At 49.1% G+C, this 20,001-nt stretch overlaps 1 protein-coding gene across 3 annotated transcripts in view; it reads left to right on the forward strand.

Moving 5' to 3' along the window:
• Window positions 1-2,809: 2,809 nt before the first annotated feature.
• LAMA5 (laminin subunit alpha 5) overlaps window positions 2,810-20,001 on the forward strand; it is an 88,719-nt gene continuing 71,527 nt past the window's right edge. For all 3 annotated transcript variants that reach the window (XM_062009221.1, XM_062009222.1, XM_062009223.1), the window contains exons 1-2: window positions 2,810-3,148; window positions 9,847-9,999. In XM_062009221.1, the coding sequence (XP_061865205.1) occupies window positions 2,864-3,148; window positions 9,847-9,999 (438 nt within the window). In that variant the 5' untranslated portion in view covers window positions 2,810-2,863. The remainder of the gene's footprint in view (window positions 3,149-9,846; window positions 10,000-20,001) is intronic.

Below are 20,001 nucleotides of genomic sequence, written 5' to 3' on the forward strand. Positions count from 1 at the left end.
CAGCATTGCTAAGCTCAAGAAACTAGTAAAATTCAGAGGGATCAGAGCAGATAAAACATGAATGGTAACTGTCCAGTTCTGTTGAAGTTAATGCTTGGGAAAACTTCTTAAATGGAAGGAAAGCTTCAGTATTCAAGCTAAGTTTTAGCTGTTATAGGTCAGGGGACATATTTGGGAGGGAGCAGAGCATTCCATGCAGACCCACAGGGGATTTCACCTGAAATGTTTGTTGCTGGTGGCTCTCAGATGAGATGTCAGACCAAATGGGACTTGTGTCCAGCCCAGATTAGCCCACATGTCTTGTTTTCCTCTGTGTGGCTGACTAGGGATGCCATTGGGATAGGAGTTCAAGCTGTTAACCTCAGCTTTTTGGTTAACCTCTAAATTAGATGTTTAGTTATGTTATAAACCCTCTACCTTTTCTTTCTGTGCTGAGAAAAAAGAAAGCAACTCATAATCTTCTTTCTTTAAACCATTTCTGTTACTTGTTGGAGAACTTGAGATCCCCTCAGTACAGGGAGCACAAGTACGTTTCCAGTCTTCAAACTGCCTTTAGGGAGTAGCTCTGTGTTCACACTGCAGAAGGGTCATTTTTTTCTGCATGTTCCTCCTGAGTCTGTGCCACAAAACCCACGTGCTGACTGTGATTTCACTTTCCTTAATTGCATTTTGGAGGGGTGATTAGTTACGTGCCACACCACACCGTCAGAAGGATTACAGATATTAGACTGGCCATGGTGTTTTGCCTTGTAGCTCTCTTGTGGGGGTGGGAGAATGTTCTTTTCCTAATCTGTGCCCTGCTTTCCTTGTTAACTCTTTTCACATATTCACAGGTGCTTACAGAGTGTAAGTAGCTAATTAAATACATCCCTTGATAAAGTTTAAGGAAGTTTTAATTGCTGTGCCCTGGAGTATTGGTCTCCAGTACCTAACCACGCTAGTTAACCATTACTGCAGAGCACAAGTATTTTCAAAGATGACTGGTCCACTTTCCCCAGAGCAAGCTACTTGTTTTCAGGCACAGTGTAAAGGGCAAAGACTGCCTGTTCTCTTTATAAGAATTTGTTTTACGAAGGTTCTGCTTAGCTTTTAAAGGATACATTCATCTGCTGAGTGATAAAATCGTGCAGTAAGTGGGGAAAGCAGGGGAAAAATCTCCAATGAGACAGACAAGCAGGAAGGGGTTAAAAGATGTCTGAAAGCCCTTTAGGAAGTCTTTCTAACTGAATGGGCTTGGCGGCTGTGCTCCAGTGCTTCCTGGCCATGTGGAACCAGGCACCCCTCACCACCCAGCCTACACCAGTCCTGATGTCATGCCAATTCAATCTCACTCTGTGGAGTGCCAGGAGAGCAACAGCTGGCACTGGATGGCTCCGTGGTTCATGAGAGCACGTGAGTGTGCAGTCCTCCACCTCCTGACGTTGTGACCCAGCAGCTCTTTGGGACCCAGCAGCTTTCCCAAGCAGCACCCAGCTGGAGGGCTGCGAGTGTCTGCTGCACACTGCATGTCCTGGGCTCTGCTCCCACCCTAAGGTACAGTTATCTGTAACCTTACACTGTGCTGCCACATGATAGCCCATGGACAGCACTTTAAATACAGTAAAAGGGATCATTCAAAAGCCCTTAAATGTGCTGAAATAATTGCATAGCCTGCCAGGTACATGCCATATGCAAATGCAGTCTGTGGAGCTGCAAACATCACAATGCCTTTTTTTTTTCAATTAAAAATAAAAGAGCTTTCACACTTAAGACAGTAACTTTGCCAAGAGGGCTGGTTCCTGCTAGGCTGTCCACAGAAGACAAACAAAGAGGATGATGTGAGGCAGTGAGCAAATGCCCAGCAGCAGCCTGTGAAGACCTGGACACGCTGAGGAGCTTGTTTTGCTTCCTATGGGGTTCAAATACCCAAGTAATCCGACTGTGTGGAGTCCAGACCTGATCCCTGTCAGTCTGCTCTGTGTCTTCCTAGTTTAAAGAAACAGTATTGGCCACTTCAGGCACAATGTTTGGTACATTTCATTCAGTTCTTGGGTTTTAAAGAAAGTCTGTCTGTGCTAGGAAAACCAGAGGAGTGTTTTGAGGAGTTAGTTCATGTATTGTTCAGGATAACTTCTTGTCATATGTTTGGTTTCTTATCCAAAAAGTGGCTTCCCCCTGGTAGTATATAAAGACCTGCCAGTGTGTGTGTCCTTGCAAGTCACCCCATGGAGGGACCAACTGTCCGTGGGTAGTGGAGGGATGGGAGGGAGGCTGGGTTATCGCTGGGCTGCGCTTTCCCCCTTAGGTGAGAAGGCAAAGCCTTTCTGGGGGAAAGTGGAGTTTTCACTGTGCAGCTTTAACGAGAGCCACCAGCACGCGCCGAAGTGAGCAAACTGCATTTTGTGCAGCCTTTTGCTGTTTTGTTAATTAGTAATAGAGTTTTTCCTGGAGATAAACCCATCTATCGGTTAATGGAGTTTCACGTACTAAAAACACCAGCGAGCGCGACCAGGCAGCAAAGCCCCGCAGATACAAAAGGCACATTGTTTTCCCGGAGGATTCTGTCCCCCCTTTTCCCGGGCAGCGGGGAAACCACTTCACGCCGTTTGGCCTCTCCTCCTGCGGGGCTGGGGGGATCCCAGGGGCTGGGGGGAATCCCGGGGAGCCGCCAGGGCGAGGGGATCCCTGAGGGTGAGGGGTACAGAGGCCGGCGGCGCTGAGTGAAAGGGTTAAAGGCGGCGGGGCCGCGCAGGGGGCGGGCGGCCCCTCCCCGCCGCCGGGGCAGAAGTAGCGCGTCCGCGGCGGCGCGGGGCTCAGAGCCGGGGCGGCGGGACCGGGACCGGGACGCGCTGCCCGCCCCCGCCGCTCGGCAGCCTCGGTGAAGATGGCGAGGGCGGCGGAGCGGGGCGGTGCGAGGCCGGGGCAGCTGCTGCTATTGCTGCTGGCGCTGCCCGCCGCCGCCCGCCCGCCCGCCTCCTTCCCCAGCGATGTGAACGGGCACAGCCTCCACCCGCCCTACTTCAACCTGGCCGAGGGCACCCGCATCTCCGCCACCGCCACCTGCGGCGAGGAGGCGGCGGGCGCCGGCAGCCGCCGCGCCGTGGAGGATCTCTACTGCAAACTGGTCGGGGGGCCGGTGGCGGGGGGGGACCCCAACCAGACCATCCAGGTACGGCCGGGGGAGGGGCTGCGCGGGTAGCTGGTGGAACTTGGCTGGGGTGGCGAAGCCACCGCCCGGCCAGGGGGTGCAGAAGGGTCCGGGCGCCTTTTTGTGCTTCCCCCGGCCATCGCTGGTGCCACAACCGGGGGTTGGTAGGGCAGGGAAGGGCAGAGACTGCAGCGAAGCGGGCGGCAGCTCGGAGGTGGGGGAGCAAGCGGCGTGCAGGGCCCCACGGCCCCCGCTATCACAGGTGCTTTCCCACGCATCCCCCCTCGCCCGGCATCCCCACAGCCGCGTCTGGTGTGGAGCTGGTGCAGCCAGCTGGTCGGTGGGTTAGCGGTGAGATGCACTGGGAGGGAGCAAAAGGCAGGTAGGGACTGTTCTCAGGGCATCTTCCCCTGCCCAGGCCTGTCCACCGGGGCTGGGAGCCCATCTGAAGTCCCCTGGAGCAGTGGGGTGAGGAGAACCACGTGCTTTTTCTCTCCCAGCCTTGCGAGAAGTTACACGTGTAAAATGCAGCTTGCCGAGTTCCCCGTGGCATTGTTTTTAAAGTTATCAGTTCTTTATGTTGATTAAAGTACTGGGCAAACCGGCTTCTAACTTCCTCTGCCAATCAGAGAATCAGTGTACGATAAACCTGATCATGTTTACCTTCATGAGTCTTGACCATTCCCTATGTGATCAGTGGGACATTTGGATGAGCAGAGGAGAAAGATAAGAGGGTGAATTTTACAAAGTGAATGTCAGGTGGCTTATCTGAGGGGTCTCATTTTAAGCAGAGCAGAGGGAGCTTGCAGCCAGGAATGTAGATGTTAAAAACTGCTGTGCAGTTTAACAGCTATCCCTGACTTGAAAAGAGGAAAGAACAGTTGTAAACGAGCTTGTAAATCAGGAGTTGTAGTTGCAGGAACTCGGGACCCGCTGCCGCCCTCCGGGCAGCCTGAGCTGGGAAGAGCAGCTCGGGTTTGAAATGCTTTACAGCCCAAAGTCTGCCACGGAGCCCCCAGCTGCTGCTCAGCACTCTCTCCTTGTTCCTTGGGAGGTTTGCAGTGCCAGCTCACCTGTTGCAGGGGAGCAACAGAGTTGTCCATAATAGTAAGGAAGAGCAAGTGAAAACTGTCAGTTTCTTAGACTGACCCTTTCTTGGTGTTTATAAGATGACTTCTAAAGCATTTTTCTCATTCTGTCCACACTCTCCTAAGCCAGTGCTATACTAAGAATTTCTGGCTATTGTGTGGTTGCAACATGGAATTTTATTCCATATGTAGTAGAAATTGTTGAAGATGTTACTGGATGGCAAGCAGCTGACATACCCTCTTCTGAGTTTTGCTGTCTTTTAGAGTGATCTGTTTCACTTGGCACTGTAAAATAATGGGTCTTGAACAAGTTTTGCTTTAAGTACTAGTAGGAAACAACTGCAGGGACCTGGATGCAGTAGTTGTGCCTACAGTGAGGCAAAGGCAGTGAGGAAAGGAAACGAGTAACTGCTGCAACGTGCACTTGCAGATGTGAATGCTGAGCAAAACTAGGATAGGATGGCTTGGAAAAGCTGGCAGATGTGAGGATGCATTTATCACTCTACATCTGTCCACCTGTGCTCTGGCCACTCTGCCTTGTTTAACATGCTGGAGACTATAATAAACTCTTCAGTCTGTACCAGCTCTGGGAGCAGTTGTAACTCATCTTTCAAGTGCAGCCCTTTCCTGGCTCTACAGGGTGTGTACGTCCTCCTGACTGTTGACCAGGGCTCCTCAGCCATGGATTTCTGCAACAGCCCCCTCCCATCCCCTCTGCAGCTTTGGCACAGGGCCACTTTGATCTGAGCACTGCTTCCAGGCCAGTGGGCTTTGGTCAGTCTGAAAGCTTTAGAAAAATCCTTTTGTAGTGGCGCTTTTCCATGACCACAGGCAGCACCTAGAAGGGAGGGGAGGAAACAGGAGGCATCAGAGCAGGGGTCAGAGTTCCCAATTCATCCCCTTTGGGGGTTTTGGCACCACCGGGTGACTAAAGCAATGAGGGAGGTGGGAGGGAAATGTTCAATTTGAGCAGACCGAAGTGACAATAACGAGCTCCCCATTCATGTCCTCGCTGCCTGTGTGTCCCACCAGACACAGTCCCTTCCAATCACCTGGTCATGCGTGGTGTGGCTGCAGTGTAAAGGGGGTTTTGGTCAGGAACTTTGGAAAGATGCCTCTTGGGACCTTCTGAGGGATTTCCACATGCTGTGGTGGTGAAGGAACATCTGCTTGACTAAAGGCTTAGTGTAAATATTCCTACAATCAACGAGTCAATGAGTTCAGTGAGTTCTGTTTTCTGCTTGTTTTCATTTGACATTGTAGGAGACTTTCAGGAAAGGGAGATCATTGACTTGTAAAGTGTGATAGTCTTAATGTCAACAATTGTTTAAGTGTCTGAAATAATGCTGACCTAAAGGCACTTGCAGTGGTTTTGTCACAGCATGTGGGAAGTCTAAACCTTTTAAAGGAGTTTCCTTGGTTTATTCAGAGGTCTTTGGCAGAAGACAGCATTTTGAGATACAGGAGGTGGGGAGTGTTCAGCCTGCAAGAATGTGATGCACAGTGATGCTGAAGTCTGCTGAATGACACTTGCCCTAGAGGTTTGCTTCCCTTGTTCCACATTCTAATCAGTGTGGGAAATTCTACCTTAATCATAATGTCTTGAAAATGAGACAAAGGACAGTTTATAGGCTTCTTTTTCTAATCAATCTTTACTAAAGGTGCCTCTAGCTGTCTTCCAAGGGGCTGTGCTCGTGTTCCCCATCCCACCCAGCTGCCTGCAGGCTGTTGCTGTCAGAGTGAGGCAGGGTTGTAGATGACTGTCGGTGACTGCTTATTTCAGGAGATTAGTGGTATAACAACATGGGAAGTTACTAGCATTAATTGAAGCAACTGTAGACCTTAGAGTTTAAAACCATGCAACAGGCCTCACTGATTTCAAATAGGTGCTGCCTTTTCTTTCCTTGCATGTTGAATTGCAGTGCTGAGCAACAGTTGCCTGAGTTGGCACTTGTCAGAAGTCTTGCTCTCTCCCTCTTCCCAGGACTGGCAGCAGATAAGATCTGAAGCGATTTCATACCTGAATATCTCAGAATTAAGGAGCACTCTCTTTTGATATCCTACAGTCCCCAGTGACCACCTGGCCCAGTGCTTCCTAATTCTGCGTCATGTCTCTTGTCCGTGGTGCTGCGTGGCACGAAGGGACTGGCTCAGCCCAGGGCTCTGTGGTTTAGGTGACATTTGGTGGTGTACCTCCCTGTATGTGTCTTTTCTGTGATGATGTATGTGGTAGCATTGGAGTTCAGTGGCTTAACTGCAATTGAGGACATGTACTTCTAGAACAAATGGCTGTTGCCTGCAGAAAATACACCTGGTGAGATGGCACTTGCTCAGTTCTGCAAGCAGTTACTTGACCTGTGAGGACAGCCCCATAACAGCTTGCAAGCATGCACTTTGCTTAGCTGAAATGCTACTTTTTGCCCCCATTTCCTTCCCTCTTAGTGCACCCCCAGCATCCCAGGCTGTGTCATGCTCCCTGTGGTTTTCCAATGAATTAGGTGAGGAGAGCTGAGATTGGGTCACGGCAGGGCCAGATAAATCGGGACAAAGCCATGGGCTGTCCCTGGGGCAGGCCATGGCAGCGGGGTGCCAGGCTGGTCTTTATACTCAGGGGAAACTTCAAAGTTCTCATTGACATGAGCTGGGAAGAGGATCAAGCCTTGCAGGTCTCTGGAAGCTGCCCTCCATTCAAACCTTCTCCTTATCTCTCTCTTCTTTGCAGTTTGCCCTGATAGTGGCAGTTTTATGTTCTCTAAGCTGCCTCGCAACTTCTTGCATTGCTGAAGTTCTTTCTTTGGTGTACCTTGGTGATGTCTGGGCCTATGCTGCTCTGGTAACCTGTTGTGAGCCTGTGGCTTGCAATTGCTTTTTAATTAAAATCCTTTGCTGATGTCAGAACTTCTCTGTTCCCTGTAGAGACCTGACGCACTGTGCAGGAGCCTCAAGTGCTCTGAAATACAAATAACTGGAAATGATCCTCCTCAGGTTTAGGTCTGGCTGTAGGAAATAACAAGCAACTGTTGCATCAGAGAGGGTAACTGCACTTTTAATGACAGAGTTCAGCTGCTGATGTGTTCCCAGCCCAGTGGCAGCTAATGTATGCAGGCTGCAAAGCACAGGGGAGAGCCAACAGCAGCATTGCAAATGTGGAGTAGCTGATCCTAACTTCTAGTCCCCTTGTGCTAAACTTGAATTGACTGTCGCCCATCAGCATGAACTCTTGGTTCAAAATGGTTTCACACCTGTGGCAAGAATGTAAAGTATGAAAACACTGTATTTTTTGTTGGATAACCTTGCCTTGCTTCTCCCCTCACCTCGGTGTTGTGCAGCAGAAATTTCCACACAACCTGTTGCACCGGTTCCTGTTAAAGGTTTGAGCTGAAGAGTTGGGTCAGTTTTAGCTGGTCTGTTCTCTCTCTTCCCTCTGCATGTTCAAACGAGCCTTGTCCTGACCTTTCTGTACAGCAAGAGATCCCTGCATAGGTGTCAGGGTTACCTAGATGGTTTCAACTGCCTTTCTCTTTGGCTTTATGCTTCCCTGTCTGCTATTTTCATATCTCCAGAGTTAATTAAAAGGTGTTCTTGGTTGGACAATTTGTGTTGCATAATTGCCTGCAAACATAGCATGTGGCTGTGGGGAAGAATGCTGCGAAATCTGTTTCCTTTCCACTCAGATTCCTCCAGAGTCTGAGGCATCTGGAAAATCACACACTCGCTGTAGTGTCTCTGTCTTACTACAGACCTTGGAGGGATGCAGATGGAGTATGGCAGGAAGGAGATTGCGTGTCTCAGGCTGTAACTGGGACAGGCAAAGGCAGCTTGCTTGCCTGAGAATAACTGCACCTTTAAAAGGAAAGCTGCCCATTACACTGATCCCTTCTATGCCATTTGTAGCAACAATTTAAGTGACAGAACAGTGGTCTCCACAAAACAAATAACTCAGCAATTTTCAGGGCTATTTGCAGGTTTCCTTAAGAATGGGTCAGATTCATTTGTGCTTTAAATGGAGATGAAAGAGTTGCCTCTAAGAGCTCAGGCCTTTATCTGATCCTGCTCAGGAGGTGCTGTTAAAGTTTCAGAGCTATTTTCTCTGGCAGCGTGTCCATGGAGCTGACAAAGCCACTCGAACCACAAAAGCAAGGCAGAAAAGCTTTGCAGTGAGGTCTCTGGCCAGCTGTCAGCAGAGGCTGTCCCTTTCTGGCCTTGCATTGCAGCATCACCAGCAAAAGGAACTTGGCTGCTAGACTATGAGGCTTGAAAATGCAGCTGAAAGGACTATACTTGTGAAATGAATAGGCCTACAAGAAACAGATTGCAGGGAGTTGGGCAGAGCTGCCAGTCTGGATCTATAGGGATGGCTGAATGATCTGGGGCAGGATCTCTGGATGTCAACAGAAGTGTGAGTGGCAGCCTCAGCAGAAGAATAGATGGCCCTGAAGCTTGAGCTACTTCTCTCCATTGCAGTGTGGCTTCTCCCTCTGCATACCCTTCTGCATTTGGCAGCCAGTTCCTTGTGTCTGAGTCCTTTTACCCATGCTCAGTGCATATCTGAAGTACAGAAAGGATGCTTCTTGGAGCAATCCAAATTCTGTACTAGGTGGTTATTGTGGGGGTTTTGAGCTCTTTCTTGTTCATCTTTCCATCCATGCTCAGTTATTGCAAACAAAGTTTGTGTATTGGTTTGCTTTATCAGGCTGACACTTTATTTCCTGAATTGCTGTGATGTGCCAGGTTGTCATGGGTTTGTGTGGAGATGCTTTTTGCTTGGTAACAGGGGGAGTGGGCTGCAGTGTTGGTCCCTGTAAGCAATTCTCAAAACATCTCCTGGCTCAGAGTTGGACCTCTATTCCCTGCCCCCTTGCCCTGCCTGCAGAGGGAGGAGAGAAAGGCACTGGGATCAGGGCCTGGGAAGAGGTCTTGAAGGGCTAGTTGTGATCTTCATCATTCCACTCTGTCTTATTTTCTGTTACTTTTTGGTTGATGGTGGATTGAATTAATTTTTGTTCCATAAGTTGAGTAGTCTTGTCTGTTTTACCCCGGACTGGAAGTGGAGTGTGAGCCCTCTGTTTTCTTAGGGGGTTCCAAAGTCCCTCAGTACTTTCCTCTTCCCATTTCTGTTGGGAGGAGGAGGAGCTGGCTGATGGTGGTCCTTTGTTCCTAGATGGGTCTAAACCCTGACAGTCCTTTTTGGCATTCAACATGGGGCCTGAGGCACTGGAGATTGGAATTTGAGATAAGGATAGTAGTTGGGAGAGGTAACAGGCAAAACTAGACTACTGGGGCTATGTTGGGACAAGGTGTGGATTTTGTGTGTTGCCCATCTCCTGTTGACTCTCAGTATGTGTATTTCGTTTATTATGTGTATGTTTGTTTATATGGGGAAATGTTTTGTTCTGGTTGTAAGTTATTGTGTGGAAGGTTGTGTAGATTTGCTCTGCTGCTTGAATAGGTGATTCACAGAGGCCAGTGGTGGAATGTCATGGGTCTGTGTGCAGCTGCTTTTAGCTTGATGATAGGGGAGGGGAATGCAGTGCAGGTCCCTGTAAGCAGTTCTTGAAACTTCCCCTGGCTCTGAGTTGGACTCAGGTTTTACTAACTACAGTTAAATGCTATTTCTGTACTTTCCAACAGGGCCAGTACTGTGACATCTGCTCCTCTGCCAACAGCAACAAAGCCCACCCCATAACAAACGCCATCGATGGGACGGAGCGCTGGTGGCAGAGCCCCCCTCTCTCCCGGGGGCTGGAGTTCAACCAGGTCAATGTCACCCTGGACCTCGGACAGGTAAGCCAAGTCCTTCTCAGTTATGTTGTAGACCATGCTGCCAAGCACTTTCCCCTCTGCTTCTAAAATCCTTCAGTGGTCCTTACTGGAAAAGTGACTTAAAACCCATTCATTTGGTAACAGGGCTCTGCTTGAGCTGTGGAAGGGAAAAGCTCTTTGTCTGTCTGTGGTGTTAACTGCAGTCTGTGCTGTTGGCTGTTACTATTCCTAGAAGTTGAGTTGCTCACAGAAACATATGGCACTATGCAGGTGCCATTCCCCTGAAGAGGATGTCTGGCTCCTGAAGAGGGATGGTTAGCAAGGCTTCACCTCAGAACATGAAAATACAGCCCTGAGGAATTTAATGGTGTGCTGAAAAACCTTTAACTGGAGCTTTTAAACTCTTCAAAAAAACCAGCAAGTCTATGCTGAAGTCCTTCCTGTAAAAGCCAAAGAATGGCAATGGATGTTTGGTCTCTACTGCTGGCAAGTCAAAGAGAATGAACATTGTAGTAGTGGGCTGCCAGCCCCCACAGCCCCCTCATCCGCAAACCCCTCCCTCTGGTAATGGCTTATTCTTACAGACTTTCCTCTGCTTAGAGAAAAGCAGCAGAAAAAATGTCCTGGCTGAAGCTGCAGGGGCAGGAAGATGTTATAAGCCAGAGACATGGAGGGCTGCAGGATGTAGGTCTGCATTCTGGTTTGGGGTCATTGCTCTGACTGTTAGATGAGGAACTCCTCAGTTCTGGGCAGGGGGGTTGTGAGACACCCGTTCCTCCAGTGCAGCCTCCTCTCTGGCTGGAGCCCCAGCTGCTGCTGGCAGCTGTTAGCCCTTGTAATTCAGGATTTGGGGCATTTGCTCTATAGTCTGTAACAGTTTAGCAGTTAACTACTGAATGTCTCCTTTGAACTGGTAGGGATGGGCTTTCTCCTCCTCTGCTGTATTTCCCCAAGCTTTGCTGCCAGCTCTGCTGCACCAGAGGCTGTTTGGAAGGCTTGGTTGGAAGGTGTGTGGGATGAAGCAGTTGTGCAGCCATGGACAGCTCACCTCTTGCACAGGAAACCTGGCTGCTGTGGTTGCTCAGGCAGCCTTTCAGGGACTGCACTGCCCCTGTATTTAAGAGCTTGCACTGATTGCAGTGATTTCAAGCCTTGTCAGGCATTGAAGCTTTGCCAAGACCTTGCAAGTGGCTCTTTTCACCTTCTTTGGTGGAGTAAAGGCTTGTGTGTCACAACTGTTTGTAAGGCACCTGGCTCCAGCTTTACAGCTATAGGTGCCTGGGATGTATCAATAACAATATCCTTCTGTTAGATGCCTCAGCCACACTTTAGTCGCAAGGATTGTCTCTGATCTGCTCCCTGCCCTTCTGTAGCACTCACTTGGAGCCTCTCAGATGCCTTCCACAAATTTCTTTCCCATGAATGCCAGCTATCTAAAGCTGTGCTATACACAGCACCAGCAAAGTATTCCCTAACCCTGGGGCACATCATGCATGGCATAATAGCTGTGTGGGCAAAGCCTCCTGGGGCTGCACACAGTGTGCTGATCCCGTTAGTTGACGTAGGTGGCATCTGCTGTGTCTCTTAGACACTTCCCAGCTGGCAGGGGTGTGCTGGGTGGATCACTTGCAGTCCCTCCTCCAACCAAGGACCAGCCTGCAGTGCAGCTTTCTGATCCTTCACTGCTTCTCTGGAAAGGGGTTCTTCAAAGACAACTTTCCTTGAGAGCTCTCCTTCTCTTTGTCTTCTGTGGCAACTTTCAGGCTTTAGGCCAGAGCTAACCCAGCTGCACTATGTGCTTGCAAGCTGCTGTGTTTGCCTCACCTGAGGATTTGCAGCCTGCAGTGCTGGGAGGCAGAGCCTGGGATAGTTTGAGGGGCCTGCAGTACTCCTAAAAGTGAGCTGGTGTAACTTTACCTTCTCCTTCTGCCCTCCTCTCCCAAGCATGTGTATTTGCTCTCACTACCCTGGGGAGCAGGATCCCACCATTGTTTCTGCAAGGCAGGTAACAAAATTTGCATATGTGTTAGGTTGCATCTACTTCATCTGGTGGGAGTTTCTTTGGGTTCCCAGACCCTCTCTTGCTCTGCCACCTTTGCAAAGTAAATAGTTGCCCAGCTGGTCTCAACAGGAGCACAAGTCTAAAGCTTCAGCCCACTTTTAGTGGCTTCCTCTCGATACATGCCCTTATTGTGTGTAATTGCTATAATAACCTGTTTATGCTCGTGATGAGAGTTGGTTCTTTGCTTTTCCCTCCTTTGTGTTGGTAGGTCTGGCAACAGAAATGAGATGAAATGTTACAGAATTAGTAATTTCCTCCTTTTGAAGGTGAGGCTGGTTGAAAGGATAGAAGATGAAAAGGGGGATTCTTGGGACCCAGCACTGGATCAGACTGGGCACCTGGCAGCCAGGCCTTGCAAATTCCTTGGATACCTGTGGAAGAGGGCAGGTTACACCTTCAAAGGCATATCTGAGAGCAGGGTGCTTTTGGCTGGCTAACAAGGCCTCTCCTTGCTCTATGCAACTCTCTAGGGAGCTCTTGGACCAATTAAGATTTAATTTAAGGAACTGAGGGTCACTAAATGCTTTTGTCCCTTGGTGGATCCTGAGTGCTGATGGCATGGTGCTTTAGTGGAGACACACCAGGAGCTGGCACAGGAGGTTATGGGATCAACCCCTTCCCTTCACTGCTGTGCTTCCCTGCTGTCTTCATCTCTCTCAAGCCCTAAGTGCTTAATTAGCAGCTGGAATTGGATTTCTCCAGTATTTGGCAACGCTGTGGCAAGTGGGAGAAGGGCAGTGAATTAAGCAGCTTGTTGGTCTTTGCTTTTGCTGTCTGGGAGCTTGCTGGGATGTTATCCTGTGAGAGAGAGGAAGGAATATTCACAGCCAGCAAGTAAGTTAAAGGAGGGCTCAGGCTGGCCACCCAGCTGGCCTGAATGTATTAAACACTCACATCATGTCATCTTAGTGCTGGCAGTGGCCTAATCTTAACAGCTTCATCAGTGTGGCAGATCAGAGCTCCTGCTACAGCATGGGAAGAGATTGTGTCTGATTATCTGCTGGAGGGGTCGGCTCTGAGTTGCTCCTGCTGGTGCTGGGTGTGTTCCTGCCTCTGTGGGCAGGAGGCATTTTCTTTTCAGAACTGGGGAGGGGGAAGCTGGAAGAGAGGAATTCACTTGAGGGTTCCCATGTCAGACCTGTTTGAGGGCAGAAATACAGCAAACAGCTCCAAGGAGGAAAGCTTAAATGGATTTTAGCAGCTGCTGGGGATGGGAGTGTGAAAAGGGAATTTTTTCCCCCTTGGTTTTGATCATGAGCTTCTGCTTAAAGCTTTAGTGTATTCAGGATGAATGGCTGGGCCACTGCATGGATTTGCTGCAAAATCCATTCCAGCACTGAGGAAGCACAATTCAGGCTTTGCAAGGTGGAAGGACACCCTTGTGTGGTGTTGTATTGCTGCATAATCTGGACTTGTCCCCAGAACTGACCATCCTGTCTCTCTTAAAGAGCAAAGGCTGAGCTCCAGGCTCTTTGCTGTCCTGCCCAGAGACTCCAGAGCAGCTGGAAATGGGGAAATGCCTCTGCTGCAAAGGGGCTGTGCAGGGAGCAGAGGGACAGGAGGCTGTGATTCACAGCTGCCATGGGAGTTGTCCCCTGTGATCCTGCTGTGATGAAGTGCTGCAGAGGGTGGAGGGGAGGAAAGGGTGTGAGGGAAGATTCTTTCTCTTTTTGTTTTCTTTTTCTTGAAGAAGGTCGTTTGAGTCAGAGCTGACAAAAATCAGGAGGTTTAAAGAAACATGAATGGTTGGCTTCCTGCCAGGGCCTGACATCTTCCTTGCATGAAGGTGAACCCAGGCCAGCCCTTCCCAGAGATGTTTATGGAGAGTTGGGGTTTTGTGATAAATGCTGTGGAGAGGAATGCTTGCAGTCATGCAAGAGCAGGAGCTTCGTGCCAGTGCTTGCTTGAGGTTAATTACTGCAGTAAGAAAGTGGCTGGATAGCATCCCTTGTCTCCCTCTCCCTCCCCTGAGTCTGTTGGCCCTGGTGACACTAGAGAACAGCAGAATTTCAGACTTAAAGCTTTGCAGGGAGCTTTGCCCTGAAGGTATTTAACTGAATGGCACAGGGAGGACACAGCATCACCTACACACCCATCACCAACAACAAACACCCACATCCCTTCACCTCTGCCACCAAGGAGAGAAGACAAAGTCTCCTCCTTTGGAGAGCTCCAGGCTCTTGCTGCTTACAGTGTGGCTCCCTTTAGGGTTAAAAAGAAGGACAAAAAAGAGTTTAATTCATTGGTAATTCATGAAGATAGAAAGGAAATGAAAAGGACTGAGCTGAGCTCCTGGGCTGCTCTGAAGGTGTGTTTTGTCGTCACTGTAAGATGTGTCTAAGCAAGGGAGTAGATCAATAGCTTTTTGGGTGCCTTGAGAAGTACCTCTTGAGTTTACTGGTAACTTAATTCAAATAGTAATGGAAGCTGCTGGTGGAGAGCTTCAGGAGCCCTCTCTGAAAGGCAGCTGGAAGGAAAGCCTTACAAACTGATGTGCTGAGGCTTACTTCCCTGTCCCCAACAAAAGCCTTTAGCACAATGATGAACCTGGTGTTTATTCCCTGGCTTAATTAATTGAAAGGTCCTTCTTGAGTAAACTCATGAAATCCCAAGAGAGCTCGTGTTGGTTCTTGAATGGAGCTGTTGTCCTAGTGGCTGCTTTTCCTAGGCTTGGTGTGAAATAGGGATGATCCTCACCCAAGAAAAATTTTCAGCTGAAAAGTGGAAAAGATTCTTTCACCTTCTTCCTTTTGCACCTTCATTTCAGTTGCTGGGAGAACTCTTGCCACCTCTGGGAGATGCAGCTGCTGCCTGCATTTCCCTCTGAGCCATCCATGTTCATTCTTGCTGTACACAGAAGGATACTTGAAGTGAGTCCCTTCCATTCCTTCAGTGTCCTCAGCATCATTTTCCCCAGCACACATGGCTGGGAAGTGCACAGCTTCCATTTCTCTGGTGGCCACAGGCTGCTCCTCTGCCTGACACGTGTTTTTCCCAGAGCTTTGCAAGAATGGGTGAAAGCTTCAGATTGTTTTTTAAGTAGCTTTTACTTTTCTTGATTTCTCTTCCTGTGAGGACTGCCGGGTCTTCCCTGTGCTGGAGCAATGCTGTGGGAAAGGGGAGGGCTTAGGGACATTTATTGTGAGCTTTTGCACCTGAAGTAAAGGACCAGGGTGTAAAATCTCTGACAAAGACATTCTTTCTCAAATTGTTCTCCACCTCTTGGGCAAAAGCACTATGAAAAATAAAGCACATTAAGCAGGCTGAGCAGAAATCCTTTTTGCTTTCAACAGCTGAGCCTACAGTCTCTCCTCCTCTGCAGAGTCCTCTGCAATTGCCACAAGATCCTCCAAAAGTAGCTCAAGGTCTCTATTTGTCCCTTTACAGGCTTCAGAATCGTAGTTTCCTCTACCTGAAGCAGCCTGTGGCTCCCTTTTAACTCCACAGTTCAGTGCTGCTGTAGTTTACCATGGTCATCAAGTGGAAGCAGGGTGCATGTTTGTCATGTTTCTCTGGGAAAAGCAGAAAAGGTGTGACTGTGAGCTCAGGACTAGGAGCTGGCACAAAGCTCAGGTGTATGGATCTGCTCTCCTTATGTATTTTCCCCTTTATTGTTTGAAATAACTTGTGAAGGCTGTTCTGTTTTCTTCAAAGCTGCAGTTCCCCTGACCCCAACCAGCAGCTTTTTGTTGTTCTGTGCTGATAAGGTGAGGGGGTTTTTGCCTTCACTTGCCCCATCTCAACCTTTCTGAGCTTTCTGCCAGCTTCCACTGGATTCCTGGCTCCAGTGACTGTGTGGGTGAGTGGGAAGGGACTGCTTGGTTGTTAATTAAGTGGGAATCTGTCTCCTCTGGCAGCAAGAGCAGACCCATCCTCTCCCTTTCAAACAAGTTGGATGTTACATTCACTTCTCAATCCAGAACAGCCAAGGCTGAGACTTTTTTCCCTTGTTACTGCTGTTGTTGCTCGCTGGAAGGGTGATGATGTGCAGAATATTAGTTTAGGTAAATCATGACTGACACATGAATTTTAATTGTATGTTGTGTTTGCTTAAGTCATGAAGCAGTACTGCTTAAGATCAGTTTTCCAGGGCTGCAGTGTGTAGAGGTATTTCTCTTCTGATATCTGATTCCCAGACCTGCCATGCCTCACGTCTGCTGGGCTGTGAGCAGAGAGAAGACTCACAGGGGAGAAGGAGGCCCTGGGCAGATCATTCAGCAGTGTGGCACCTTTTGTGGCTTCCAAGGAGGGGATTTCTGCCCGTCCTTTGCATCTGGCACGAATGACCCTTGTGCTTGAATGGCTTAATCTTCCCAGAGGCTGTGCTTGCTCTGCCTAGACCTGAATCAGCTCCCGAGAATTCAGGTGTTAAAATAAGCCTCAGCCTCCTCCCACACCCCTGAACAGCTCCAGGTAACAACTGATGAAAGGATAATTACTCTGTTTCTAAAAAGTGGTGCAAGATTTCCACTATAATTTCTCCCTGGATATTGTTACCTGGTTTTGATTTTGGTGTGATGAGAAGCTGATGGAGCTTCGCCCTTTCCCTTCAGGCTGCCCATTCCTGCACTCAGCTCCCTGGGATCCTTCAAAAAGTAGGAGAGAGAAAGCCTCGGGGCAAGCATGAGCTGGGGAGAGGTCAGGAGAGCTAAAAGCTGGCGTATGGGAGGCTTTAGTTTGCAATGAATAGCTGGAAAGCAAACCACCTATTCTTGTTCTTCTCCTGGAAAGTGTCTGCCTGGATGGGCTGGTAGACAAGAGTGTGCCTGGAGTCGGGTGTGAATGTGTGCAGGTCTGTCTGCTCCAGGGGTCAGCTTTGGACAGCTTGGTTGTGGTTGTACCAGGCAAGTTAAAACACATCAGAACTGTCTAGATCAGGACTCTATATACTATGCCTTGGCTTGTCCCATCTGTGAAATGGGAACACATCTTGTGTGCATAGCCTGTGTGCTGGAGCCTGTACAACACCAGGCCAATGAGTACAGAATCCTTTGCTGAAGAGAATGAATCGAGCTCCCAGGACTGCTCTGGATTTGGCCCAGTGCAGCCCTTCTCTTCTGTCCATTGTCTTCCTCCAACAAGTGCCAGCATCCCTCACTACTGTGGGCAGTGCTTGACTGCCAGTGAACTCATGCCCTGGGCACACCTGAGTGTGTGCTGCTGAAGCTGGGGGCTGTGAGACTTGAGGTGCTGCCAGTCCTGCTCTGTGTGACACAGGTGTGAACTGGGAGATAACACTCAGCCTGTGTCATTGCACGGTCAGGTCATTTCCTGACATTTGCCTTGCTCACAATGAGAACCCCTGAAGTGGGCTGTTCCTGCTTCCTGGGGCAGGTTTCCAGGAGCTGACCTTGCCCTCCACAGCTCCAGCACAGCTATGCCCTGGCTCAGATCCATTGGGCTGGCAGAGAGGATGCTAAATACACTTCTGATCATCTGCCTAGTCAGCTTCTCTGCTCTTTCAAGCCTATTCTAGCCCCCTGCACTTTTCTTTTGATGCTTTACCAAGCCTGGCTCAGCCCTGCTTTCATCTCTGCCTTATCCTTTATTATAGTCATAAACATGGCCCTCCAGGCTGTGCCCAGCCTTGATCCTCAGCATTTCCTGGCCTCAGCACTCCTCAAATTCCAGACCTTCCCTCCTATGTGTGACGTGAAGCAGTGCAATAAATAGTGCATTGCTTTCTGATTGACAGAAAATAAGGGAGACTAATAGGAAGACACAGGGTGAGAGGTACATGCAGCCTTTTATTAAATGGCTTATGAGTAGACTTGAGATCAGTGGCAGCTAATTAGGGAAATGTGGCCTCTTCACACAGACCTAGTAACTGAGTTTTTGCTTCTGGAGATGTGCTGAGGGGATGATTAGGGAGAAGAGATTGGAACAGGGATTTGTCATACTGAGAGATTTGAGGAGGAGGAGGACAAGGTCTTGAGAGTGGCACGTGGATGACTGCACAAAGTGAGGGTGGGGCAGTGGCCTGGGGCTACTTTGGTCACCAGAGACTCTGACAAGGATGGGAGGAATGATGTTATTTTGAGGAGGACTTGCCAAGCATGACTAAAAAAAGGCCTTTGTTAAGATGAGGTCACAGCTAATGGAAGGTGGATCTGAATGGTACCAGCTCCTGTTTGTGTAGCATGGGAAGCAAGATGCCTGTTTCCTCCAAGGATCCCAACCTGGCCCATGAGTGCTGCTTTGGCAAGGCAGCTACCTAGAGACAGGGAGACCAGAGGTGGGACTGTTGTGCTTAGGGACTCAGTTTCCCTCCTCTTCAGAGATGATTTGTCATGTGTTCTAGGTTTTCTCCAGGTGGACTGGGTATCACCTGCATGATGCCAGGAAGGCTGGGTAACAAACTACCTGCCCAGTGCTGGGATGCCAGGTTGGTCTGGAGCAGCAGGAGTGGGGACACACTTCTTCCTGACAGGTTTACTCAGAGGTCTGGAAGAGAGGATGAGCAGGTAACAGGGGCCAGCAATTGCTACAGAAATGAGGCTTGCCAGGGCTTGTCAGTCAGAGCTCCTGGAGGACAGTGTTAGGATGGTAGTTTGACTGTCTTGTACTTCCCTCTGTTGAATAACAAAATGTTCCTGGGTGCCACGAGTCTCCCAGCTGGTCAGGGAGTGTAATGCCTCTTGTCCTTTGCCACATCTACCTTGAAGCTGTGGTTCTCTGCCAGCAGGCTTCTGTTGTCTGAGCTCCCGTTGCAGGGATGTGTTTGTGTTGCATGGTGTGTGCTTGGTCAGCTGGGAGATAGAACAGTCTCCATTAGAATAAGTTTCCTTTATCCTAGAAGATTTGCATATCATTATAGCTTTTACCATTGTACCTCTGTGTGCTGAAAACCCCATCTCTGCTGGAGCAGAGTTACTGGCAAGCCTGTGTGCATAACTTGGGTCCAGTTGGTGCACTCTGTCTGAGGATAATTTTGCATCTTCTGCTCGGCATCCTGAGTCTTGTCAGCGATTCTTTGCAGAACCTGTGCAGTGACAAGCAAACAACCAAACCCTGAGAGCTGCCACAATTTTCACGTGTACATTTAGTTGCTGTCTCCTGTTTCTTTCTTTGCCTGCTTTGACACAGAGCTCTTCCTCACACACACACTCAGCTGAGCTCTATTTATGGGTTCCTACAAGTTCCTGTCACTGTGAACTGGAGCATGCTCTCTGACCAAAAACCAATTGGCATGCTGCTGTAGGCATCCCTTGGATCCAGTTAAAGGCATGTGATGCCAAGCTCTGATGAGAAGAGGAAAAGAATGGCTTTCTGGTATTTGCACATATTTGCAAACTGTAAACACAGGCTCATGACTGCAAACAGAAACTTGTATTGCTGGCTTCATCATGGCTTCACTGTTGTTGTCCTGGCTGTTTGCTAAAGCTGTTCCTTAATCCTTTTCCAGGCTTTTGCAAAGTCTGCATCCATCCAAACTTAGTGGGCACAAAGATTTTTGGCTGGTCTCCAGGATGGGGTTTGTTTTTCTTTTTCTTTCTTTACCAGTCACTGCTTTCTGCCTCAGAGTAGACTTGCTGCAAGTCCCTAACTGGGACTGTAAATACAAGGGGGCTCTTGGGGGATCCTGAGTACAAACCCTGTGTTCTCGTGAGCCTTGTACATCCAACCAGCAGCAGGAACTGGCGTAGCTGCGGCTCTGCTGGTGTTAGCAGTGGCATTGGGAATGCTAATCCTGCTGCAGCCCTGGTATGCACTGCTGTTGGGTCAGCTAACTGTGCTCTGAATGGCACTGTCATGGTGGGGAAACTTGCTGACAGATGCTAACGTGGTGTATGGCTCCAAAGCAGATTGTTAGAAGAATAAACCTGCTCCCACGTGTTGGGTTTGGCTTTGTTGAAATCTGCTAACAGCTATAGCTTTAAACCCAGTGTTGTCAAGGGGTGCAGGAACCATGCAGAAGAATTAGAGAAAAGCAACGTTGCTGAAATGTCTGTAAGCTTGGC

The sequence above is a fragment of the Colius striatus genome, chromosome 16, assembly GCF_028858725.1.
Source record: "Colius striatus isolate bColStr4 chromosome 16, bColStr4.1.hap1, whole genome shotgun sequence".
Lineage (NCBI taxonomy): Eukaryota > Metazoa > Chordata > Aves > Coliiformes > Coliidae > Colius > Colius striatus.